The sequence below is a fragment of the Schistocerca serialis genome, chromosome 3, assembly GCF_023864345.2.
Source record: "Schistocerca serialis cubense isolate TAMUIC-IGC-003099 chromosome 3, iqSchSeri2.2, whole genome shotgun sequence".
Lineage (NCBI taxonomy): Eukaryota > Metazoa > Arthropoda > Insecta > Orthoptera > Acrididae > Schistocerca > Schistocerca serialis.
The window spans coordinates 612,792,201-612,819,641 of NC_064640.1; the positions used below are offsets into that span (position 1 = coordinate 612,792,201).

Here is a 27,441-nt window from a genome sequence, read left to right on the forward strand (position 1 = left end):
ATTTTGCATCTTTGTGCACTGCTTTGTTGTCGATGCTATGTTTCCAGACCTCCGAATAGTAATAATGACGAGGGCCTCCTGTCGGGTAGACCGTTCGCCTGGTGCAAGTCTTTCGATCTGATGCCACTTCGGCGACTTGCGCGTCGATGGGGGTGAAATGATGATGATTAGGACAACACAACACCCAGTCCCTGAGTGGAGAAAATCTCCGGCCCAGCCGGTAATCGATCCCGGGCCCTTAGGATTCACAGTCCGTCACGCTGACCACTCAGCTACCGGGAGCGGACTTCTGAATAGTAATTTCACTTCATTACTCATTCTCGCACTGTTTACATCAGGGGTTCTTGTCGGATATGAAACCGTAGTACTGTCATTTGTTGTTGTATACCCATAAGAGACAGTACTAATAATATAATTAGTTGCCTTGTACTTATGTGAAACCATACATCATTTACAGAGTTATGAAATGGTGATCAGTGCACATGCTTACTTTGAGATCAAAAACAAACAGGGCTCAAACAGTTCCCTACTACTGCCAGTAAACACAGTTTTTGATTGTCTCAGCATTAGTGAAACTTCAGTGAAACCAATCTTGAGAAATACAAAGAAACTTCATGTCTTGTATCACCAAAAAAATAGTTCTGTTAAGTGACAAAGTTTACATTAGATGAGTTTACACAGAGAGCCATAAGACAAAAAATCCACTTCTATTTGAAAAAACAGTTTCTAACAGTAGCAGCTGTATTAGTAAAGATGAAAAGAAGTGGAAGATTTTATTGTTATGAGCGAACCAATCCTTTGGCACACTATTCTAAGATTGAGCTTCTGAGACAAAAAGTTCAACAAAAAATGTTTCCTGGTGGAAAGTAATTGAGTAGCAGGAAAAATATATGAGTTTTTGTGGAAAATAAGACACTTTCAAAACAGTGGATGGTCTATTTATTAAACTGCTGAGAACTGGTGTCATGCAGATTATTCCAGAAAGTTTGGATGGCAGGACCAAAAATTCCCTTACACATAAAAAATTTATATGATTATGACAGAGGACATTTTGAAGAGTGGAATGGCTGGCAAGGAGGAATTCAAGTGCAGGTGAGGTAAGATGGCTGCTGTATCAGGTGTGCCGTATCTTCAGCTCTTAATAAAGTGCTGATTTCAAATTGAATGAGACAGATGTTGTAGAAATGAAAGTACGTCTGGGGCTGTTCTGTTATGAATAGAAACATATTTCAGCTGTTATTGAGATATCTACACTTTTCAGACAATTCACTGCAATCTAATGGTTGACTCTACAGAATTACACCAGTTTTGGTCTATTTAAGTAGCATCATGAGCCCTAATTACATTCCAGACAAGAATCTCTGCATTGACAAATCAATAGTTTTGTGGCACAGCTTTCTGTTTTTCATGCAGCAAATTAAGAACAAGAAACACAAGTATGGTGTGTAGCATTATGAACTCTCTGAATCTAATGGTGTGGTTCTCAAAGTAAAAATCTATTGAGGCAAGTCACAGGAGAAGGTCGAGTTTGTTCACGCATCTAGTTATATTATATATTATGGAAGCTTGAAGAAAGGCTACATGCTTCATATGAATAATTTTTATAATTCTTTATCAGTTACAAAACTGTTTTCAACTTACAAAACCTGTGTGTGGAACATTACGTAACAACAGAAAGGAAAACTCAAGATCATTAGTTGTTATGAAACTGAAGAAAGGTCAGATGGTGTGGAAAAGAAATGAAATTGTTATGGTTTGAAAATTAAGAACAAAAGGGAATTCCTAACCATTTCTGATATGCATCGTGCCGAAATGGTGGAAGTTTGTAATTTAAACAGCAAAGTTGTCTTGAAACCAAACAGTCAGAGACTACAAAAATGGCATGGCTGGTGTTGATCAGTCAGAGCAAATGTTGTCATATTATTCAGCACTGTGAAAAATTATTAGATGGCCAAAAAAGCTTGCTATACATGTAATGGAAATTTATATACACAATATCCATTGGTTTTATAATCAGACAGCAGGAATGTGTATCACGTCTCTAGCCTTCAGAGACAAATTTATTCAGGTATTGTTTGGGGATAAGATGGCAGACACTCAGAACAAAATCAGGGCAGAGGCATCTTCCACTATTTAGGGGCAACACCCATCCCCAAGAAATAAGTGTAGCTCATAAAGCCGTGCAATGTATACACACAATAAAATAAATGCTGTGAATCATGGTACTTTTGTCCCACTTGTGGAGAAAAGCCACCTCTTTTCATGGAAGAATACTTCAAGATGAATAATCAATAAAAAAAACTTTATTTTTCCATTACTATTACTGATACAAAGTATATATTTTTCACCTAAAGCTAAAATACTTGTATGAACTTTGTATGCACTTTTCTGTTAGTTTATCCCAAGTGTGAAAATAAAAATTCTGTTCCACCATACCCAGACAATTTACTGTACCTGTCCCTGAAGCCCAAGACCTGTAAATCACATGCATTTGCTACAAATGTTTTTGTACCGGTATCTGACTTTATACAGAAACTCCTGTCCTATGAGTTAACCCATAATGAACACCAATGGCCAGGTCATCAGGCACAAGATAACTCATAGGTGGCCATAATTGTGATAACAGAGCTGAAAGCTGTTCACCTCCATGAGCACAGAAGAGAATGTATCCTCACCATCATTATTATTATCTAATTAACAAGAGTAACAATTTATGAAAGTTTAAAAGTTGGTTTTACAATAGTTTGTCATGTAGTCATGTCTTGGAATTTACATTCCCAATGACTTACATGGGGCCGGCCGAAGTGGCCGTGCGGTTAAAGGCGCTGCAGTCTGGAACCGCAAGACCGCTACGGTCGCAGGTTCGAATCCTGCCTCGGGCATGGATGTTTGTGATGTCCTTAGGTTAGTTAGGTTTAACTAGTTCTAAGTTCTAGGGGACTAATAACCTCAGCAGTTGAGTCCCATAGTGGTCAGAGCCATTTGAACCATTTGAACTTACATGGGTGATATTTATATCTTCTGTGATACTGTCGGAAAAAAGTAGTAATAGCAGCTGACTTCAACATCAATGTCTTAAGTCAATGCCATGAAGCTGACAAATTCACTGATCTAATAAAAAAATCCAGCTTCAAATTAAACGTCTTAGAATACACCAGAGAAAATGCCCAGTCAGCAATCAGTATTGATAACATTCTGACAAATTATGTGTTTGAATACGTTCATAAATTTTGCTTAGATATAGGAATGTCTGATCATAAAGCAATGGTTATTGAATTGGCAAAAACAAACACAGAAACCTCACCCAAAAATAAGCCTAAGTACTTTAAAAGAAATTTCAACTCAGAAAATTTAACTATATTCCAGGACAGATTAAAAGAAACAGACTGGCAATGTAACAATAACAAGTCAACTAATGAAAACTTTCAAAAATTCCTAAACAGCTTCCTTCTTGTATTCAATGAAACCTTTCCACCTAAATGTGCCAACACCAAAGTGACATGTAAACTAACTTGGATAACAGAAGGAATAAAAATTTCAAGTGCTAGGAAATGGCAGCTGCACAAAGAGCTGAAATATAACAAAGATCTATCTTTTATTGAATATGTGAAGCATTATAAAAATGTTTTCAAAAATGTTGTAAAGGCAGCAAAACAAATGTTTAACAGCAAATTAATCTCAAATTATAAGAATAAATCAAAAGCAGTGTGGTCTGTTGTTAAATCAGAATTGGGCATTAAAGTCAAGAGCCATGAAATTTGTAAAATAAAGCATGAAAACACCACCACTGTAAATCCTGCTCAAATATCGGAACACTTCGATGAAGTCTTTATCAATGTGACAAAATCAAACATCAATGTTACAAATTACAATAAAAATATATGTCCATATGGGCTTGATCGAAAAAATATATCTCCCATGAAACTTAGTAATATTACAGTGAAAGAAATAGAAGACATTGTATTATCACTAAAAAATAATTTTGGCGGGTTGGGATGGGATACCTGCAAAAGTAATCAAATCAGGGTACAAAATAGTAAGTCCTCCACTACCTGAATTAATCAACAAATCATAGAAGAAGGTTGTTTTCCAGAATCATTAAAAACACAGAAATAAAACCACTTTTTAAGAAAGTGTCAAGAGATGATATGGGGAACTATCGTCCTATCTCCCTCCTTCCAGTGCTGTCAAAAATTTTCGAGAGAGTAGTTGCTGTCCAAATCCAAAACTTTATTGTATCACAGGGGATTATTTTGTGCAATCAGTTTGGCTTCCAGCAAGGGAAAAATACAACAGATGCCATAAATAATTTCATAGAAAAAATTAGCAAAGCTCTAGACAAAAACAGTAAAGTAGCCGGAATTTTCTGCAACCTGACAAAGGCTTTCGATTCCGTAAATCATTCCTTGCTAATCCACAAACTAGAAAAATATGGGATTAAGAGTGCAGTACTTCAATGGCTTATTTCTTACTTATCTAATAGAAAACAAAGAACAATCATCTCTTCAAATGGTGCAAACTACCACTCAGACTGGAAAACAATAACACAGGGTGTCCCACAAGGTTTGATCCTCAGTCCAATTCTCTTTCTATTGTATGTCAATGACTTACCATAAAATATAAATTCACCATCCGTTGTGTTTGCTAATGACATGTCTGCCTTGACAGAAAGCAAAGAAACAGAAACGATTCCTGATAGAGTCACTGGTACATTAGACAAGCTAGAGTCATGGATCACGTTAAATGGTCTGAAGCTTAACATATCAAAAACAAACTTAATTCAATTCAGAACCAAACAGTGAAAAGACCAGGAAATTAGTATAATCATAAAAGTGAAGAATTAACAGAAGTACATTCTGCCAAATTTCTAGGTCTACACCTCAATAAGAATTTAAACTGGAACACACGTATTGAGTATCTGTGCAGCAAACTGGGTAGTTTTGCATATGACATGCATATATTATCAAGTGCTACTAACATGTCCACTTGCAAAGTAGCATATCTAAGTTACTTTGAATCAGTGATAAGATATGGCATTATTTTCTGTGGGAGCTCCAATAATACATCTCGAGTACTGAAGCTCCAGAAGGAAATTATCAGAAATATGTGCACTGCACAGCAAGGAGAATCGTGTCGTCCATTATTACAGAAACTAAAAATTTTGATTGTCCCCTCCCTATACATATACGAGATAATGATATTTTTTCACAACAAACCAGATTCGTTAATTAAAAACCAATCTGATCATCCATATTGTACAAGGAATAAAGATAATTTTATGCTTCCTGCCCATAGATTGAAATTATATGCTCAGACCCCACAATATATGGGCATGAAACTCTACAACAAAATTGAAGGCAAAAACATTCTAAACATGGAGCTAGGGACACTAGAAAACAAGTTACATGAAATTCTTATATACAAGTGTTATTACTCATTAGAAGAATTCATGGAAGATGAACTGATAATCTGAGCAGAATCCAACTGCAAATTAGCATTATACTGTGAAAAAAAAAAAAAAAAAAAAAAAAAAAAAAAAAATTGTCCATTATCAAGAAAGATATTTTACCTATGCTGGAAATAGAAGAAAATATAGATACTGCCACATAGACTAAATATCACACTCACTGGTGATACCGGACTCGAGAGTCCATTACCGCAGCAACGTATTTTTGCCATCTGTCCCTGTCTTGGGCTATTTCCTTCCATTCACCTTCAATACCTAGGCTCCTCAAATCAGCCTTCACATTGTCCTCTCATCTATGCCTCGGTCCCCCCACAGTACGTTTTCCCTCTAAGTGCCCTACCAGTACTCTGCGCGCTGCCCTGCCCTCATCCATTCGAGCTACGTGACCCACCCATCGCAGCCTACGTGATTTAACAATACTGATTATGTCAGGGCTTGAATAGAGTTCGTGAACCTCTTTGTTATGCAGTTTTCGCCACTCTCCACTAATGTAATCCCTTTTTGCTCCAAAAATTTTCCTCAAAATTTTGTTTTCAAATACTCGAAATGGCTTTTCATTTTGCACAGTGAGAGACTAAGTCTCACACCCATACAGCATAACTGGTAGAATAATAGTTTTGTATATTCTAATCTTTAAATTCCTAGACAATTTCCATGATGAAAGTAATCTATTCAGTGAGAAGTAGCACGCATTTCCTGCCCGTAATCTCTTCTTCATTTTGGATTCAATCTCATTTCTCCAAGTGATGTCCACGCCTAGATACTTAAATGTGTTCACTTTTTCAAACTGCATGTCTCCAACTCTTAACATTTCCTGATCTACTGCTGTTGGCATTCTAGTAGTAACTAGGTATTTAGTTTTGTCTTCACTTATCCTTAATCCTACACCTTCACTAGTCTTGATTAACGCATTCGCATTTGCTGTTACAGATTATTTTCTATCACTAATGATGTTTAGATCATCTGCATACCCTAACATCTTAATATTTCCATTTAACTCCACACCCTCTGAATTATCTGCTGCCATTCATACAATATATTCTAGGACTAAATTAAAAAGTAGTGGAGACAGGGCATCTCTCTGCTTAAATCCGTTCTTTATTACAAATTCTTCTGACTCCAATTTCCCGACGCGTACTCTACCTTTTGTGTTTTTCAAACTCACTTCTATAAGTCTAACATATTTCTTTGGTATTCCAAGTTCCAAAAGAATTCTGTACAGTTCTGATTGCGATACTGAATCATATGCTTTTGTAAAATCTATGAAAAGATTATGAACTGGTTTATTGTATTCCCATTTCTTTTCCAAAATTTGACACAGGGTGAATATTTGGTCTATAGTTGATCTGTTCCTCCGAAAGCCAGCTTGGTAATCCCCAACAATTTCATCTGCATATGGTGTAAGGCTGCTTAGCAGAATATTCGAGAAAATTTTGGAACATACTGGTAATAGCAATATCCCTCTATAATTACTACAAAACAATTTGTCGCCCTTCTTAAAAATTGGGATCAGAATCGACTCCTGCCACTCTTCAGGTATCATCTCTGAACTCCATACTTTAGTTATCACTTTGTGAACTACTTCCATCAATTTCTGTCCCCCATTTTTAACTAATTCTGCAGTTATGCAATCTGATCCAGGTGCCTTATGGTTTTTCAATTTGTTGATTGCATCTCTTACTTCCTTTAACACTGGCTCAGGTGTCTGGGGTTCTGCTGTATGTATTTTGTACACTTGCTCATTTCCTGCTACCTGGTGTACATTTAATAGATGCTCAAAATACGCCCTCCATTTACTTAATATAGCACTGGGGTCTGCCAGTAGTACCCCCGCATCCCCTCAAAGTGCATTTGTCCTAGGCTTGAACCCCTTCCTATACCCATTTATGTCTAGGTAAAGTTCCCTAATGTTTTTTTTTTTTTTATTTTACTGTTTGTTTCCATTTTTTTGATTTGATTGTTCAAATAATCCCTCTTCTTTGCCCGTAGCCTACGACCAACTTCCCTTCTCATGTTCAAGAACTCCTCTTGTTTTCTGTCTCCCATTCTATCCCAGTCTAATCGCGCTTTTCTCCTTTCCTCTAACAATTTCTTGCATTCCTCATCAAACAACAGTTTCCTCCTGTTCTTCTTAATTGTACCTATTGTGACCTTCGCTACCTCTTTGATATTATTCCTCACAGTGATCCACTGTTTATTTACATCCTCATCTTGATCTTTGTGTGTCCTGAGAGCATCAAACCTATTTGAAATTTCTATCATGTACCTTCTTCTAAAGTTTTCATCATTTAGCTTGTCAGTGTCGAACCTAACAAGTTCTGCATTGTGACACCTTGATGTTGCTGTATATAGCCATTGGTGAACTTTGGCAACTACAAGAAAATGATCAGAATCGCAGTCTGCTCCCCTGAAAGTCCTAACATTTTCTATACTAGTGTGTCACCTTCGATCTACAAAAACATGATCAATTTGGTTTCGGGTGTGTCCATCCGGAGAGACCCAAGTTGCTTCCTTTTGAAATATGTGCTCTCAATAGTATTATCTTTTGAAACATCAAAATTAACCACCCTTCTGCCATTATCATTTGAAATGTTATGCAAACTTTCTTTCCCAATTTTAGGCCGGAATGCTTCCTGCTTCCCTATCTTTGCATTAAAATCACCTATCCCACAGTTGTTCATAAAAGCCATCTTTAGCAACCTCTTCAGTGCCCTCAGTTGGTGTGTGTACATTAATTACTACTAGTCTATTCCACCTGCCGGACAACACTATGACTGATAGTCGGTCACTAATGAACCTTATATCTCTGATTGTGTGAAGCACTTTTCTCTGTACTGCTAAACCTGTTCCGAAACTGTGAGCTTCTGCACCTCCATAGAAAAATGTATATTTACCCCTCTTTATGCTATCCTCCCCCTGCCACTGAGTTTCTTGAATAGCTGTAATGTCTGCATCATATCTATCTAATTTGTCTAATAGTGTCTGGAACGTTCCTTGCGTGTTCAAACTTTTAACATTCCATGTTCCAAACCTGAAAGTTTCTTTCGCTCTTCGAAGCAGGTTCCACCCAGAGATCCGAATGGGAACCTAGTTTACCTCCGGAATATTTTACTTCAAAGGGACCCATGCCCATTAATGTTGGTGATACTTGATGAATAGATTTGATAGTAAGAGAAGAAGAAACAGGGATGGTTCAACATAGACTAAATATAGTTTTAAAAATTAATATTAGATTTTAGTTTGTAATTTTTTATGTGTCTCCTGTACCATAATCACACGATTTGTAAGTGTATGTTATGAGACTAATAAAACACAATTCACAATAGGTAGTAAGGTATTCCGAGAGGTCATTGCCCTTGAGGATGTTTTATATATATGTAACAGATGCTCCTGTCTTCAGGGGCTTGAAGTATGGCTGGCATGATAAAACTGGTACAATAATAGATTACATACAAACTGATCCAAATGTAAGGACTGCAGTTAATGACGTCAAAGTCATTCAGGCTGAAGATCTGAGTTGACACCATAGGCCGTAAGCAGTTTGTGGTAGGTACAGTTCATGTAGTATATGGATGACAGAGTCAGATAAAAAAACCTAAAAAGGTAAACCTAAGTGGAGTAGAAGCAGCAAAAAATTTACAGTCAGACAGTTAGCTGAAGATGAAAAAAGAAATGTAAAGAAGAAATGGTTACCAAAGTAACTCATGACTGAGATACAAAAGGCTGTAAAACATGATAAACAACAGAAGAACCAAAAGTGAATTTATTTAATTGGTCAAATTTCCCAGTGTTTACATGCTGAATCAGAAGACACAAATATTAGAGAAGTTTGTTACTGAATTATAACGGGGGCAATACTTTGTTAAAATGTAATGGAGATAATACTGCAGTAGATAATGAACTACTTGATCCTGATCCTGATAGCTTGATCTAGTTGAAAGTGGAGTAATTGGTGTCTGAAATGAAAAACAACATGTCTGCAGAATCAGTTGAGTTCAATGTGGCAATGGTTGAAGCACTTTGACACCTTGGGCACCAGTGACTGTACAGTGATCTAAACATAACTTGGAAAGAAAATTTAATAGCTAATGACTGGAAGCAGGGAGTCATAATTAAAAAGAGAGATAGGAAGATGTGCAACAACTACAGAGGTGATATTTCTTGGAGTAAATGTCAGTGTGTTCTACCTTTGATACAAAATAAGAAAAGTTGATTAATCTACACTAAAGGCACAACAACACAATTTCATACCTCAAGGATCAACAACTGACCTTTATTCTGCCACAATGTGCTATGAGAAGTACTGGGTGAAAAATGAGACGTATAACTGTTTATCTGGAATAGAGAAAGTTAGTAAGATGATTATATGATGAAATCAAGAGCATTACACAAGTCCAAAATGGAAGATCAGGTTGGTTCAGAACAGAAAGTGGACTCCAACAAGGGTGTTTGTCTTCTGTTACTCCTTTTCATTGTCATAATGGGCAAAGTTTGAAAGCAGTCAAAAGGAAGGACTCAACAACTACACTGTGATGATTTGGACTGAGATCTAAAGGTAAGTACAAACTAAATCAGAACTTGGCCTTGAAGAATTCACAAAAATGTGTCTTAAAACCAGCAAAACCAATATGCAGATACTGAGTAGAAACTCTCCAACAGTCCATCTAAGAACTGGAGGTATTGAGACAAGTATGGTGGACAATTTTCAGTATTTGTGTATACTGTATTTTATGGATGATAAGATTCACTTTTCTTCAAAAAATTGCCTCCAAAATTCAGGTATGACTTAAACTAAAAAATTAATATGAAAATGTCCAGTTCTTGATTTAAAATTTTTGCCACTCTTAAAAATGACCATATATTTGATGCCATGGGAAACTTATCTCTATCTGTCAACATTGGATTCAACTGGCAGCAGCAGTGCACTGACACAACAAACATGAGTTGTGAGGATTCACAAGCTTGCTAACACTGTCTCCCTCCCACCCTTCCACCACAAACCCAGAACATGGTCTAGCCTATGATTTAGGCTACAGTGCCAGTGAACAAGCTGTGCTTGTGTGAATAAATGTGCTTTCTATTTCAGAAGAGGGAATTTGTCTGAAAGCTTAATATTTTAGCAGCAGTTTTCATTGTACCTGTCTGCGATTCAATATATCCTCATTGTGGTGAGTACATTTAACTCTATGGTAACATTTATGGAACATAATTCTGTCATTGTATCCACCATCTTATGTAATCATTCACCACCAGCAGTTGCCATCTGCTATCCTGTATTTTACATATTTTCTTTAAAAAATCATTTTTAGCAAATGGTGTAGCAAGTCTTTTTTTTTAAATTAAATATACTACTTGTCTACTGTTTAATATTATATACATGTATGTAACATATTTCCACATCTTACAATCACTTTCATACTTCTGCTAATTTTTTTATATAGATATCAAAACTTTTGAATGCATTTATGGACTAGAAAACCAGATAGAAGGAAATTCACCAGAAGAAATTGAATTTTTCATCAGAAGTATGAACTACCAATGTTTCATGAAATGCAAAACTTAAAGTGTTCGTTTAAGGCTATAGCGAGAACCACAGTCATGGGAGCGCTTGAGTTTGCGGGGGGCCCACCATGATCCCTGTCAAAATTTTTCCTTACTTAATGAGCAATCTTGTTTCCTGCTGAAAGAGAAAAAGAATTCTTCAAATTTTTTAGTAGGCACCATTCACACTACTTCTACTGTTGAGATCACCTTCACTGTTGATTCTACTTTTTCTTAAACTGGGCAGATTTGTTGAATACCATGGCAGTTGCTCTACACATCAACTGACGACACTACAGATTTCCATTTCTCTGACAGTTGGCCACCAGCCTGAATTTGTGAGCCAGTGGCATTTGAACAAAGGGCCCTAGTATTTTCAGTAACTTGATTCAGCACCTCAGTCTGGTATGAAGTATGAATACAGTCTGTCTGTCTATTTCTGGTGCTATCAGGACATACAGTTTTCTTATGCAAGAGTGCAGAATGGATCATAAGTACATGTTTTTTGCTCAAGTATCATGTCGTTTTTGGAAACCCAGAATCTACTATGTAGGAATCAACATGGATTCCGGAAACAGCGATCGTGTGAGACCCAACTCGCTTTATTTGTTCATGAGACCCAGAAAATATTAGATACAGGCTCCCAGGTAGATGCTATTTTTCTTGACTTCCGGAAGGCGTTCGATACAGTTCCGCACTGTCACCTGATAAACAAAGTAAGAGCCTACGGAATATCAGACCAGCTGTGTGGCTGGATTGAAGAGTTTTTAGCAAACAGAACACAGCATGTTGTTACCAATGGAGAGACGTCTACAGACGTTAAAGTAACCTCTGGTGTGCCACAGGGGAGTGTTATGGGACCATTGCTTTTCACAATATATATAAATGACCTAGTAGATAGTGTCGGAAGTTCCATGCGGCTTTTCGCGGATGATGCTGTAGTATACAGAGAAAGTGCATCATTAGAAAATTGTAGCGAAATGCAGGAAGATCTGCAGCAGATAGGCACTTGGTACAGGGAGTGGCAACTTACCCTTAACATAGACAAATGTAATGTATTGCAAATACATAGAAAGAAGGATCCTTTATTGTATGATTATATGATAGCGGAACAAACACTGGTAGCAGTTACTTCTGTAAAATATCTGGGAGTATGCATGCGGAACGATTTGAAGTGGAATGATCATATAAAATTAATTGTTGGTAAGGCGGGTACCAGGTTGAGATTCATTGGGAGTGTCCTTAGAAAATGTAGTCCATCAACAAAGGAGGTGGCTTACAAAACACTCGTTCGACCTATACTTGAGTATTGCTCATCAGTGTGGGATCCATACCAGATCAGGTTGACGGAGGAGATAGAGAAGATCCAAAGAAGAGTGGTGCGTTTCATCACAGGGTTATCTGGTAACCGTGATAGCGTTACGGAGACGTTTAACAAACTCAAGTGGCAGACTCTGCAAGAGAGGCGCTCTGCATTGCGGTGTAGCTTGCTCGCCAGGTTTCGAGAGGGTGTGCTTCTGGATGAGGTATCGAATATATTGCTTCCCCCTACTTATACCTCCCAAGGAGATCACGAATGTAAAATTAAAGAAATTAGAGCGTGCACGGAGGCTTTCAGACAGTCGTTCTTCCCGCGAACCATACACGACTGGAACAGGAAAGGGAGGTAATGACAGTGGCACGTAAAGGGCCCTGCGCCACACACCGTTGGGTGGCTTGCGGAGTATAAATGTAGATGTAGATGTAGATGAAACATATCTGTGGAATCCAAAAGAGCAGTTGCAGCAAAAGGGTACATTAAATAATTTTTTAAACTGAAGTAACAGTGTTTCTGTGAATGCACAGTGTGGTGTAAAAAAAAAAGTAATCTTTCTACAGCTTCATCAGCTGATAATGCTGAAAAATCTTAAGTTTCATGCTAACAAGATCTACTGGTTCATGAAGATATTACACTTGTGGAAATACACTCCTGGAAATTGAAATAAGAACACCGTGAAATCATTGTCCCAGGAAGGGGAAACTTTATTGACACATTCCTGGGGTCAGATACATCACATGATCACACTGACAGACCCACAGGCACATAGACACAGGCAACAGAGCATGCACAATGTCGGCACTAGTACAGTGTATATCCACCTTTCGCAGCAATGCAGGCTGCTATTCTCCCATGGAGACGATCGTAGAGATGCTGGATGTAGTCCTGTGGAACGGCTTGCCATGTCATTTCCATCTGGCGCCTCAGTTGGACCAGCGTTCGTGCTGGACGTGCAGACCGCGTGAGACGACGCTTCATCCAGTCCCAAACATGCTCAATGGGGGACAGATCCGGAGATCTTGCTGGCCAGGGTAGTTGACTTACACCTTCTAGAGCACGTTGGGTGGCACGGGATACATGCGGGCGTGCATTGTCCTGTTGGAACAGCAAGTTTCCTTGCCGGTCTAGGAATGGTAGAACGATGGGTTCGATGACGGTTTGGATGTACCGTGCACTATTCAGTGTCCCCTCGACGATCACCAGTGGTGTACGGCCAGTGTAGGAGATCGCTCCCCACACCATGATGCCGGGTGTTGGCCCTGTGTGCCTCGGTCGTATGCAGTCCTGATTGTGGCGCTCACCTGCACGGCGCCAAACACGCATACGACCATCATTGGCACCAAGGCAGAAGCGACTCTCATCGCTGAAGACGACACGTCTCCATTCGTCCCTCCATTCACGCCTATCGCGACACCACTGGAGGCGGGCTGCATGATGTTGGGGCGTGAGCGGAAGACGGCCTAACGGTGTGCGGGACCGTAGCCCAGCTTCATGGAGACGGTTGCGAATGGTCCTCGCCGATACCCGAGGAGCAACAGTGTCCCTAATTTGCTGGGAAGTGGCGGTGCGGTCCCCTACGGCACTGCGTAGGATCCTACGGTCTTGGCGTGCATCTGTGCGTCGCTGCGGTCCGGTCCCAGATCGACGGGCACGTGCACCTTCCGCCGACCACTGGCGACAACATCGATGTACTGTGGGGACCTCACGCCCCACGTGTTGAGCAATTCGGCGGTACGTCCACCCGGCCTCCCGCATGCCCACTATACGCCCTCGCTCAAAGTCCGTCAACTGCACATAAGGTTCACATCCACGCTGTCGCGGCATGCTACCAGTGTTAAAGACTGCGATGGAGCTCCGTATGCCACGGCAAACTGGCTGACACTGACGGCGGCGGTGCACAAATGCTGCGCAGCTAGCGCCATTCGATGGCCAACACCGCGGTTCCTGGTGTGTCCGCTGTGCCGTGCGTGTGATCATTGCTTGTACAGTCCTCTCGCAGTGTCCGGAGCAAGTATGGTGGGTCTGACACACCGGTGTCAATGTGTTCTTTTTTCCATTTCCAGGAGTGTAGGTTATGACAGTGTTACTGCAGAAGAAAGTAGAGCAAGCCAAAAACACCACAAAGAAAGAAAATCATCTACAGAAGGTAACTGCCTTCAAGTTGTTGATGACATTAGTGATCCAGGAACCTGGCCAGATATTATAAACAACAAGTTTAGGATGAGATCAATTAAGGAAGATCTGTAAGACAGTGAAAAATGAAAAATTTCTTGTGGATAGTGAGACAAGAAGATGGTTTACTGCTTTTCATTGCTTCCATCGTCTTTCAAATAACAGAAAAGTTAATTGAACATTGCTTGTACATTCTCAAATAAAAGATCCCGTATTTTGCTTTTGTTGCAAGTTATTCAATTTGAGTGCTGGCTCTCTCGCAAGAAATAGGTTAATAAGCTGACAAAGCTTGCAAAAATTATCTCTAAACATGAACTGTCCCACAGCCATATTACTAAAATGTGAAAGTGGAAATAGCTTTTGAAGAGAATTAAAAAATCAAAATTAATGCATCAGCCAACTCAAGATCAAATTGATCAGGAAGAAAGGAGGTGGAGATTTGTTTTGTGAAGATTATTTTCCACAGCATGTTCCCGCCCTGAAAGAAATCTTCCATTAGGAGGCAATCATAAAATGTTTAGAAACCCAGGTAATTGAATCATCTTAAGGGGTTAAACCTTGAAGACTGGTTGCTTTAAGTAGGGGCTCCCTGCTGCCGTTGGATAAGCAGCTGCAGCAGCAAGTCGTATACTCCTAGCTCACTCATTTGTTACATAGTTTAATTCTTAATTTCTTTGCGTGATTTTGGTACTTGCATTGTTTAATTCATAAATTTTGGGCGTATTATAGTATTTGAGAGTTGTAGCATCGCGTTTTAGTACCTGAATAGTGTAAATTCGTGTAGTCTCCTTCTGCCGCCGAGTAGTGTCAGCAGTGCGCAAGTAGCAGCATTACTGCGTTTACTAGGCAATCTTGTATTTTAATAACCGTTTAAATTTTGTCGATTTGTTTGCGCTCTCTGTAGATTAGTTCAGACGTTCTTTGCAAAACAGTTTTTAGCATGGATAGGGACTGCAACTGCTGTGTTCGGATGCAGGCTGATTTGGCATCCCTTCGCTCCCAGCTTCAGGCAGTGTTGGCTTCGGCCACACAGCTTGAGGCTGTTGCCAATGGGCATCACTGTGGGGGTCCGGATGGGGGTTTGTCGGGGATGGCCAGCTCGTCCCACGCATCCCCCGATCAGACTACGACTGTGATTGCCCGGGATACTGCTCGCATTGAGGCTGATCCCTTACCTGTGGTAGAGTGGGAGGTCGTCTCAAGGTGTGGCAGGGGGCGAAAGACATTCCGGAGGGCCGAACGGAAGGCCTCTCCAGTTTGTCTGACGAACCGGTTTCAGGCTCTGTCTCAGGCTGATACTGATCTTCGGCCTGACATGGCTGCTTGTCCTGTTCCAGAGGTTGCCCCTCAGTCTGCAAGATCCGGGTGGTCGCAGAGGGTGGGCTTACTGGTAGTTGGGAGCTCCAACGTCAGGCGCGTAATGGGGCCCCTTAGAGAAATGGTAGCAAGAGAGGGGAAGAAAACCAATGTGCACTCCGTGTGCATGCCGGGGGGGAGTCATTCCAGATGTGGAAAGGGTCCTTCCGGATGCCATGAAGGGTACAGGGTGCACCCATCTGCAGGTGGTCGCTCATGTCGGCACCAATGATGTGTGTCGCTATGGATCGGAGGAAATACTCTCTGGCTTCCGGCGGCTATCTGATTTGGTGAAGATTGCCAGTCTCGCTAGCGGGATGAAAGCAGAGCTCATCATCTGCAGCATCGTCGACAGGACTGACTGCGGACCTTTGGTACAGAGCCGAGTGGAGAGTCTGAATCAGAGGCTGGGACGGTTCTGCAACCGTGTGGGCTGCAGATTCCTCGACTTGCGCCATAGGGTGGTGGGGTTTCGGGTTCCGCTGGATAGGTCAGGAGTCCACTACACGCAACAAGCAGCTACACGGGTAGCAGGGGTTGTGTGGCGCGGGCTGGGCAGTTTTTTAGGTTAGATGGCCTTGTGCAAGTACAGAAAGGGCAACAGCCTCAACGGGTGCGGGGCAAAGTCAGGACATGCGGGGACCAAGCAGCAATCGGTATTGTAATTGTCAACTGTCGAAGCTGCGTTGGTAAAGTACCAGAACTTCAAGCGCTGATAGAAAACACCGAAGCTGAAATCGTTGTAGGTACAGAAACCTGGCTTAAGCCAGAGATAAATTCTGCCGAAATTTTTACAAAGGTACAGACGGTGTTTAGAAAGGATAGATTGCATGCAACCGGTGGTGGAGTGTTCATCGCTGTTAGTAGTAGTTTATCCTGTAGTGAAGTAGAAGTGGATAGTTCCTGTGAATTATTATGGGTGGAGGTTACACTCAACAACCGAGCTAGGTTAATAATTGGCTCCTTTTACCGACCTCCCGACTCAGCAGCATTAGTGGCAGAACAACTGAGAGAAAATTTGGAATACATTTTACATAAATTTTCTCAGCATGTTATAGTCTTAGGTGGAGATTTCAATTTACCAGATATAGACTGGGACACTCAGATGTTTAGGACGGGTGGTAGGGACAGAGCATCGAGTGACATTATACTGAGTGCACTATCCGAAAATTACCTCGAGCAATTAAACAGAGAACCGACTCGTGGAGATAACATCTTGGACCTACTGATAACAAACAGACCTGAACTTTTCGACTCTGTAAGTGCAGAACAGGGAATCAGTGATCATAAGGCCGTTGCAGCATCCCTGAATATGGAAGTTAATAGGAATATAAAAAAAGGGAGGAAGGTTTATCTGTTTAGCAAGAGTAATAGAAGGCAGATTTCAGACTACCTAACAGATCGAAACGAAAATTCTGTTCCGACACTGACAATGTTGAGTGTTTATGGAAAAAGTTCAAGGCAATCGTAAAATGCGTTTTAGACAGGTACGTGCCGAGTAAAACTGTGAGGGATGGGAAAAACTCACCGTGGTACAACAACAAAGTTAGGAAACTACTGCGAAAGCAAAGAGAGCTTCACTCCAAGTTTAAACGCAGCCAAAACCTCTCAGACAAACAGAAGCTAAATGATGTCAAAGTTAGCGTAAGTAGGGCTATGCGAGAAGCGTTCAGTTAATTCGAAAGTAAAATTCTATGTACCAACTTGACAGAAAATCCTAGGAAGTTCTGGTCTTACGTTAAATCAGTAAGTGGCTCGAAACAGCATATCCAGACACTCCGGGATGATGATGGCATTGAAACAGAGAATGACATGCGTAAAGCTGAAATACTAAACACCTTTTTCCAAAGCTGTTTCACAGAGGAAGAACGCACTGCAGTTTCTTCTCTAAATCCTCGCACAAACGAAAAAATGGCTGACATCGAAATAAGTTTCCAAGGAATAGAAAAGCAACTGGAATCATTCAATAGAGGAAAGTCCACTGGACCTGACGGGATACCAATTCGATTCTACACAGAGTACGCGAAAGAACTTGCCCCCCTTCTAACAGCCGTGTACCGCAAGTCTCTAGAGGAACGGAGGGTTCCAAATGATTGGAAAAGAGCACAGGTAGTCCCAGTCTTCAAGAAGGGTCGTCGAGCAGATGCGCAAAGCTATAGACCTATATCTCTTACGTCGATCTGTTGTAGAATTTTAGAACATGTTTTTTGCTTGAGTATCATGTCGTTTTTGGAAACCCAGAATCTACTATGTAGGAATCAACATGGATTCCGGAAACAGCGATCGTGTGAGACCCAACTCGCTTTATTTGTTCATGAGACCCAGAAAATATTAGATACAGGCTCCCAGGTAGATGCTATTTTTCTTGACTTCCGGAAGGCGTTCGATACAGTTCCGCACTGCCGCCTGATAAACAAAGTAAGAGCCTATGGAATATCAGACCAGCTGTGTGGCTGGATTGAAGAGTTTTTAGCAAACAGAACACAGCATGTTGTTATCATTGGAGAGACGTCTACAGACGTTAAAGTAACCTCTGGCGTGCCACAGGGGAGTGTTATGGGACCATTTCTTTTCACAATATATATAAATGACCTAGTAGATAGTGTCGGAAGTTCCATGCGGCTTTTCGTGGATGATGCTGTAGTATACAGAGAAAATGCATCATTAGAAAATTGTAGCGAAATGCAGGAAGATCTGCAGCAGATAGGCACTTGGTGCAGGGAGTGGCAACTGTCCCTTAACATAGACAAATGTAATGTATTGCAAATACATAGAAAGAAGGATCCTTTATTGTATGATTATATGATAGCGGAACAAACACTGGTAGCAGTTACTTCTGTAAAATATCTGGGAGTATGCGTGCGGAACGATTTGAAGTGGAATGATCATATAAAATTAATTGTTGGTAAGGCGGGTACCAGGTTGAGATTCATTGGGAGAGTCCTTAGAAAATGTAGTCCATCAACAAAGGAGGTGGCTTACAAAACACTCGTTCGACCTATACTTGAGTATTGCTCATCGGTGTGGGATCCATACCAGATCGGTTTGACAGAGGAGATAGAGAAGATCCAAAGAAGAGCGGCGCGTTTCGTCACAGGGTTATTTGGTAACCGTGATAGCGTTACGGAGACGTTTAACAAACTCAAGTGGCAGACTCTGCAAGAGAGGTGCTCTGCATTGCGGTGTAGCTTGCTCGCCAGGTTTCGAGAGGGTGTGTTTCTGGATGAGGTATCGAATATATTGCTTCCCCCTACTTATACCTCCCAAGGAGATCACGAATGTAAAATTAGATAGATTAGAGCGTGCACGGAGGCTTTCAGACAGTCGTTCTTCCTGCGAACCATACACGATTGGAACAGGAAAGGGAGGTAATGACAGTGGCACGTAAAGGGCCCTGCGCCACACACCGTTGGATGGCTTGCGGAGTATAAATGTAGATGTAGATGTAGATGAAACATATCTGTGGAATCCAAAAGAGCAGTTGCAGCAAAAGGGTACATTAAATAATTTTTTAAACTGAAGTAACAGTGTTTCTGTGAATGCACAGTGTGGTGTAAAAAAAAAGTAATCTTTCTACAGCTTCATCAGCTGATAATGCTGAAGAATCATAAGTTTCATGCAAACAAGAACTACTGGTTCATGAAGTTGTTACACTGGTGGAAATAGGTTATGATAGTGTTACTGCAGAAGAAAGTAGAGCAAGCCAAAAACACCACAAAGAAAGAAAATCATCTACAGAAGGTAACTGCCTTCAAGTTGTTGATGACATTAGTGATCCAGGAACCTGGTCAGATATTATAAACAACAAGTTTAGGATGAGATCAATTAAGGAAGATCTGCAAGACAGTGAAAAATGAAAAATTTCGTGTGGATAGAGAGACAAGAAGATGGTTTACTTTTTTTCATTGCTTCCATTGTCTTTCAAATAACAGAAAAGTTAATTGAACATAGCTTGTACATTCTCAAATAAAAGATCCCGTATTTTGCTTTTGTTGCAAGTTATTCAATTTGAGTGCTGGCTCTCTCACAAGGAATAGGTTAAGAAGCTGACAAAGCTTGCAAAAATTATCTCTATACATGAACTGTCCCACAGCCATATTACCAAAATGTGAAAGTGGAAATAGCTTTTGAAGAGAATTAAAAAATCAAAATTAATGCGTCAGCCAACTCAAGATCAAATTGATCAGGAAGAAAGGAGGTGGAGATTTGTTTTGTGAAGATTATTTTCCATAGCATGTTCCCTCCCTGAAAGAAATCTTCCATTAGGACGCAATCATAAAATGTTTAGAAACCCAGGTAATTGAATCTTCTTAAGGGGCTAAACCTTGAAGACTGGTTGCTTTAAGTAGGGGCATACAAAATGAAATAATTACCATAACTTCTGATGAGATTGTAGCTATCATGATGAACATCATACTCAAAAATATATAATATTCAATAATATTGGACCGTACAGGAGATTTGAATGACAAGGAGGAATTAAGCATAGTTTTAAGAGTGGTAGATGTGTTTTCCAAACCAGCTGCAATTGAAGAATATTTTTTGGCTTCTACAAAATAAATGACACTACTGGAAAAGGTCTCACAGAATTGTTGTTTCAGATACTACATAGCTTGGCATTCTGCTTGCAGATTGTCAGAAACAATCTTATAACAGTGGAAGCAAGGGCAAAAAGAGTGGTCCTCAAGTTTGTATCATTGAAGAAAATCCAAGTGCTCATTATAAACTCTAAGGAGAAGAAGAAAAAAGGATGCACCATGAAGGAATTACATGAATGGGACAATGGGATGGAAATCAGTGGATGTGATGTACATGTACAGACAAACAAATGATTACAGTTTCAGAGAAACTTAATGAGCTTTACAAATTGAGCAAGTCAGTAACAAGTTGGTCAACCTCTGGCTTTTATGCAAGCAGTTATTCAGCTTGGCATTGATTGACAGAGTTATTGGATGTCCTCCTTAGGCATATCATCCCAAATTCTGTCCAACTGGTGCATTGGATTATCAAAATCCTGAGATGATTGGAGAGCTCTGACCATAATGCTTCAAATGTTCTCAACTGGAGAGAGATCCAGCAACCTCACTGAACAAGATAGTGTTTGGTAAGAATGAAGACAAGTCGTAGAAACTCTCACTACATGCAGGCAGTATTATCTTCCTTAAATGTGAAATGAGGATGACTTGCCATGAAGAGCAACAAAATGGGACATAGAGTATCATTCATATACTGCCTTCTATGGAAAGAAATGGCATCTCAGATTATCACTCCTGGCTATCAGGCTGTGTGGCAGGCAACAGTCAGGTTGGTAGCCCACCGCTCTTTGGGGCATCACCAGGCATGTCTTTAGCCTGGAATCTCACAGACTGGAGTAGAATTGTCTTCAGTGATGAGTGTCACTTCGAAATGAGCCCAGATGACCAGCAGAGATGTATCTGGAGAATCCCTGGACAGTGGTGGGATACCAACCTGACTGTCGCCCACCATACAGCCGACAACCAGGAATGGTGGTCTGAGGTGCCATTTCTTTCATATCAGGATCCCTTTGGTTGTAATTCACAGCACCCTAATAGCACAGTAGTAAATTGAGAATATTTTATGCCCCATTTGAATTCCCTTCATGAGAAGCCATTCTGGGCTTATATTTCAGCAAGATAATGCCTACCGGCATGCAGTGAGAATTTCCACTGCTTGTATTCATGCTTGCCAAACCCTACTTTGGTAAGCAAGGTTACCAGATCTCTGCCCAATTGAAAATGCTTGAAGCATTATGGGCAGGGCCCTCCAACCATCTCAGGATTTTGAGAATCTAACATGCCAGCTGGACAGAATATGGCATTATATCCCTTAGGACGACATCCAACAACCGTCAATCAGGGCCAAATTGAATAACTGCCTGCATAAGGTCCAGAGACTGGCCAAAATGTTATTGAGATGCCCAGTTTGTACAGTTTATTCTCTTGAATAAATTATGCAATTTTTCTGAAGTGTACTCATTGTAACTTTATTTACTGTATTACTTGTTGTGCTCATATTTCCCTTGTTTTAGTGTATATTTCCTGTATTTTTGTGCATTTTTAATACATAAATGCCTACATTTAACATGGAAAAGAAAAATTGGGGATCTAGCCAAGGGGCAGCACTGTTATGCCTACATTAGAAAAAATGATAAATGAACAGATTATGAAATCTACACTATCCTATTCTTAAAATCTGAGCTTAACACATTACACTCCATATAAAAAAATCATTGAATTAAAATGCCCATGCTAAGTTGCGGGTATGCTAGTACTTAATAAACTGCTGGTCCATTTGCATGTAGATTCAGACAATCCTCAACCCATCATTTTCATCAAAACTGTTTGAACTGCACACATGCAGGCATTCAACACACATGTGCGGGCATACACACTCATGCACAACCCCCCCCCCCCCCCCACACACACACACACACATATATACAGAGGGGTCCAAAAAAATGTATCCACTGTTTAAAAGTCCATAGCTGGCAAACTAATTGACGAAGTTGTTTCATCTTTGGTAGTGTAATAGTTTGTAGTTCTGGCAATCGCCACACAAGCATTGTGTTGTGTTGTTTTGTTTTGTCAGATGACAGTCGCCAGATAGTGTTTTGTTCTTAGTTGCACCTAGTTACTTGAGTAAACATGGTTGGCGCAAGGCTTACATTCGATGGAAGGAAGTCAGTTTTGAAGTGGTATTTTAAGTACAAAAACATTAATGAGGTTCAATGGCAATGGTGAAATGAGTATCAAACAGAGCCACCGACATGTTTAACGATTCACCGCATTCGAGACAAATTTGAAGTCAAAGGCTGTGTTAAAGATGTACACAAACAATGATCTGGACGACCTGTAACAGTAACAAGTCCAGCTAACTCCCATCGTGTGTTACAACGGTTCACTCGCTCACCACAGAAGTCTGTGAGACAGTGTGCCAGTGAAACTGGAATGAGTTGATCAAGTGTTCGGTGAATTTTGAAGACAGCAAAGTGGAAGTGCTACATCCCATGATTGCTACATGCAATGAACAAGGATGACCCAGATCATAGAATGGAGTACTGTGAGTGGTTTACTAACATGGTGCACAACGATGAAGAGTTTGCAGAGATGATTGTGTGGTCTGAGGAGGTACAGTTCAAACTCAGTGGTATATTAAATCGCCAAAATTGCATCTAATGGACCGCCGAAGATCCGAACGTCCACGTAGACAAAGCCATGAATTTTCCAGGAGTAAATGTGTGATGTGGGTTGTCTCACCACGGCTTGATTGGGCCATTCTTCTTTGACGGCACAGCTACCGATGAGGTGTACCTTCAGAAGCTTCAGACTTCCATTTTACCTGCAATCTGAGACTTGTATGGAGATGGAAGAGTTTACTTTCAACAAGATGGTGCCCCAGCCCACTACCAAAATCATGTTATGGCGTATCTCGACGAAAATCTACCAGGAAGAAGGATAGGCCATAGCGGTGCTGTGGTGTATCCACCACATTCCCCAGACCTAACTCCTCTGGACTTTTACCTGTGAGGAACACTAAAGGATGTCGTTTATCGACAAAAGCCATTCACATTGGATGAACTTCGAGAATCCATTGTACATTCATGTGCAAATATCCAACTGAACACGTTGCAGTCAGTAGTTCGTGCTGCAGTTTGGCGACATCGTTTGTGTGTGGATGTTAATGGTGACCATTTCGAACACCTACAGTGATATCTTTAAGTTGGACTTTAAGCTACACTTTCACCAAAAATGAGACAACTCCATCTATTAGTTTGCAAGTTATGGACTTTTCTTATATATATATATATATATATATACACACACAGGGTGTTACAAAAAGGTACGGCCAAACTTTCAGGAAACATTCCTCACACACAAATAAAGAAAAGATGTTATGTGGACATGTGTCCGGAAACGCTTAATTTCCATGTTAGAGCTCATTTTAGTTTCGTCAGCATGTTCTTCCACCTACGCTCAATGGAGCACGTTATCATGATTTCATACGGGGTACTCTACCTGTGCTGCTAGAACATGTACCTTTACAAGTACGACACAACATGTGGTTCATGAACGATTGAGCTCCTGCACATTTCAGTCGCTTCTCAACAACAGATTCGGTGATCGATGGATTGGCAGAGGTGGACCAATTCCATGGCCTCCACGCTCTCCTGACCTCAACTCTCTTGACTTTCATTTATGAGGGCATTTGAAAGCTCTTGTCTACGCAACCCCGGTACCAAATCCAAATGTAGGGACTCTTCGTGCTCGTATTGTGGTATTATACAATACGCCATTCTCCAGGGCTGCATCAGCGCATCAGGGATTCCATGCGACAGAGGGTGGATGCATGTATCCTCACTAATGGAGGACATTTTGAACATTTCCTGTAACAAAGTGTTTGAAGTCACGCTGGTACGTTCTGTTGCTGTGTGTTTCCATTCCATGATTAATGTGATTTGAAGAGAAGTAATAAAATGAGCTCTAACATGGAAAGTAAGCGTTTCCTGACACATGTCCACATAACATATTTTCTTTCTTTGTGTGTGAGGAATGTTCCCTGAAAGTTTGGCCGTACCTTTTTGTAACACCCTGTATATGAGATTCTGGAAAGTATTGTTCTGACAGGGATGTGGAGCCATGCTGACTCAGGTGCCATGGCCAGCTGCACTACATTTTTCAGTTGAGAATTCATTGTGAGAACAGACTGGTTGAGACTTTCAACTGGGTTTAACTCTCTGGAGTTTGGTGGCCAGAGGAGGACAGTAAACTCATCCTGGGGCTTCACAAACCGTGCTCATACACTGCTATCTTTATGACACATTGCACTGCCCTGATGGTAATGCCACCGTGCCAAGGAAAAACAAACTGCATGTAGGGGTAGACATGGTCCTCAGGAATAGATGCATACTTGTGTTGATCCATTATGTCTTCTAGGAGAATGAGATCACCCAGGGAATGCCACAAAAACATTCCCCAGACCATAACACTGCTCCTCCAGCATGGAACCATCTGCTTTCAATTGTTTCATGCTGTACATGCCAATGGCCATCTGTCTGATGGAGCATAAAAAGTGATTCATCTGTAAAGGTCACCTGTCATCACTCAGTAAACATCCAGTTGCAGTATTGGCAAGCAAATTCCAGTCTTCTTGTCCAATGAACAGCATTTGGCAAGGGTGCATCAACCACACACCTGCCGCAGAGGCCCATATACAGCAAGGTTCACCGATCAGTCTTTGAGAAGATGCTGTTGGTAGCACCTTGGTTCATCAATGTAATCTGTTGCTCAACAGCTGCATGTCTATTCACCTGTACACATCTACGCAGCTGTTGTTCACCCCTGTCATCTATGGCCTGGGGTGTAACATAGTTGCCTTGCTGCCAATCTTGGATAGTGTCATTTTGCCACACATAGGATACTTTAACCACAGTGGCATGCAAAAGGTTTACAAATGTAGCTGCTTCGGAAATGCTTCCATCCTTGGCCTGAAAGCCAATGATCATGCCCTTTTGGTTATCAGATAAATTTCTCCGCTTCATTAAAATGCCTACACTGTTTTCCATGTCTACCTGACACACTTTACATACCCTCCACTGCTTGTGCCACCACCTGTCATCTGTGAATGGTTATTTCACATTGATGTTGAACATAAGTAGTGGTCTCATTAACGTGACTGGACCATGTGTTTATATATTTTTCTTCAATTTACTCATTTACTCATTCTTTTGAAGTCTCATAAAAATGTAAAAGAGAGGTTCAGAATTATTTTTTCTTATTTGTTTAACTAGATGGCGATCACTTGTTTTTATTTTTCTGTCACTGGTTTCAGTTGTTATCTACAGCCATCTTCAGATTAGTTGTGCAGCACAAGAAGCCTTCTATCATAAATACACATGAAAGTTCTCAACTGAATCTGGCAATTGATTTACAAGTGAGTGTTGTCCAGTTAACTGAGTAAGAAAAAAATATTCATTTTTAAAATCAGAACATCCTCTGAAATGACAGTTGTGTCATATTTCACATTAAATCCATAAGACATACCTTCACATAAAGGAAGCCATTAACTACACCATGCGGTCGATGGGCAGTTCCAGTAATCAGGTGCCACCCTTCTTCATTTGCCAAATTAAAATACACAGCATCAATTGCCTACAAAACAGATTTGGTTACTGAAATTATTATAAAATGTTCATTGGACAAATAAACTATGTATAATTAATGTTGTTGATACTACTAATATTGCTAATGCTACTAATTATTTATTGAAAAGCAATAACCATTCATATCAGCTTCCCCAAAAAAGGTAATGTTCTGAACTTTAAGGATTCAAGTGATGTATAATTTACTAATACACAAATCACAAATTTCAGTTCACAAATTTCCTTGCAATCATGAGAACATTTCCACAAATATTACAGACTTACAGACACACACTTCTTTCTTGCCCTAAGAGGCTTGAAAGTAATTACAGTGAACAAAGAAAGTGTGACAAATGGTATGAATAGCTACAAACCTACTACAGATTTGTCCAATTAATCTTCAGTTTCAACAAAGAGCTGGTATCTATTAATATGAACCAGATATAATCTTAGTCACAAAACTGATTTTGAAATAATAATTCAAAATAGATACCAGTGCCTGGAAGTTTAAGAATAATTCAAATCTAGTGGGCACTGAATGACTAATAACAGTAATTGATTTGCTGAAAGCTTTTAATGTGGTTGATCATAAAAATCTCCTTAGTGAGATATGATGTTATGGCAATATAGACTTCACTATCAGAAAAACCTAGCTTAATGAAGCCCACAGATTGTCACCAGGGAACAGTTACTGAAGTTTTAGCCATCGAGATTATAACCTAATATCTGGCTCACAAGGCTCAGTAATTTTTCCCTTCCATACTCTAATCATTTCAACATAAATGTTCATGTTCACATGATTATCATATCTTGCAACAATGCAAATAATAATAATGAATGGAGAGGAGATAGAACCGTTTATGAAAAGTATCACAGAGCACCTTAGTAGCTGAGAAAACAATGCACAGCTAATAATAGATATCTGGGAGATTGTCTAAATGAAATTTCACTGTAATTAGAACACAAATACTAAGAAGTTTGTGGTAATTATCAACTAATTTAAACTGTTTATATCTAATGAATGCATCACTCAAGAAATAAATAGTTTGGGGTCTTAATGTAATAAGTTTAAGTGAGAGACTGTAGGCATGAGGAACACTCAGGTTGTTGTTGTTGTTGTTGTTGTTGTTGTTGTTGTCTTCAGTCCTGAGACTGGTTTGATGCAGCTCTCCATGCTACTCTACCCTGTGCAAGCTTCTTCATCTCCCAGTACTTACTGCAACCTACATCCTTCTGAATCTGCTTAGTGTATTCATCTCTTGGTCTCCCTCTATGATTTTTACCCTCCACGCTGCCCTCCAATGCTATATTTGTGATCCCTTGATGCCTCAGAACATGTCCTACAAACCAGTCCCTTCTTCTCGTCAAGTTGTGCCACAAACTCCTCTTCTCCCCGATTCTATTCAATACCTCCTCATTAGTCATGTG

The 27,441-nt window shown here is 40.2% G+C and overlaps 1 protein-coding gene across 1 annotated transcript in view; it reads right to left on the reverse strand.

The window, feature by feature from the left end:
• The window catches only part of LOC126471043 (uncharacterized), a 162,515-nt gene that overhangs the window by 41,510 nt on the left and 93,564 nt on the right, over positions 1-27,441 (reverse strand). The window contains exon 4 of the mRNA XM_050099110.1: positions 25,916-26,023. Within this exon, the coding sequence (XP_049955067.1) occupies positions 25,916-26,023 (108 nt within the window). The remainder of the gene's footprint in view (positions 1-25,915; positions 26,024-27,441) is intronic.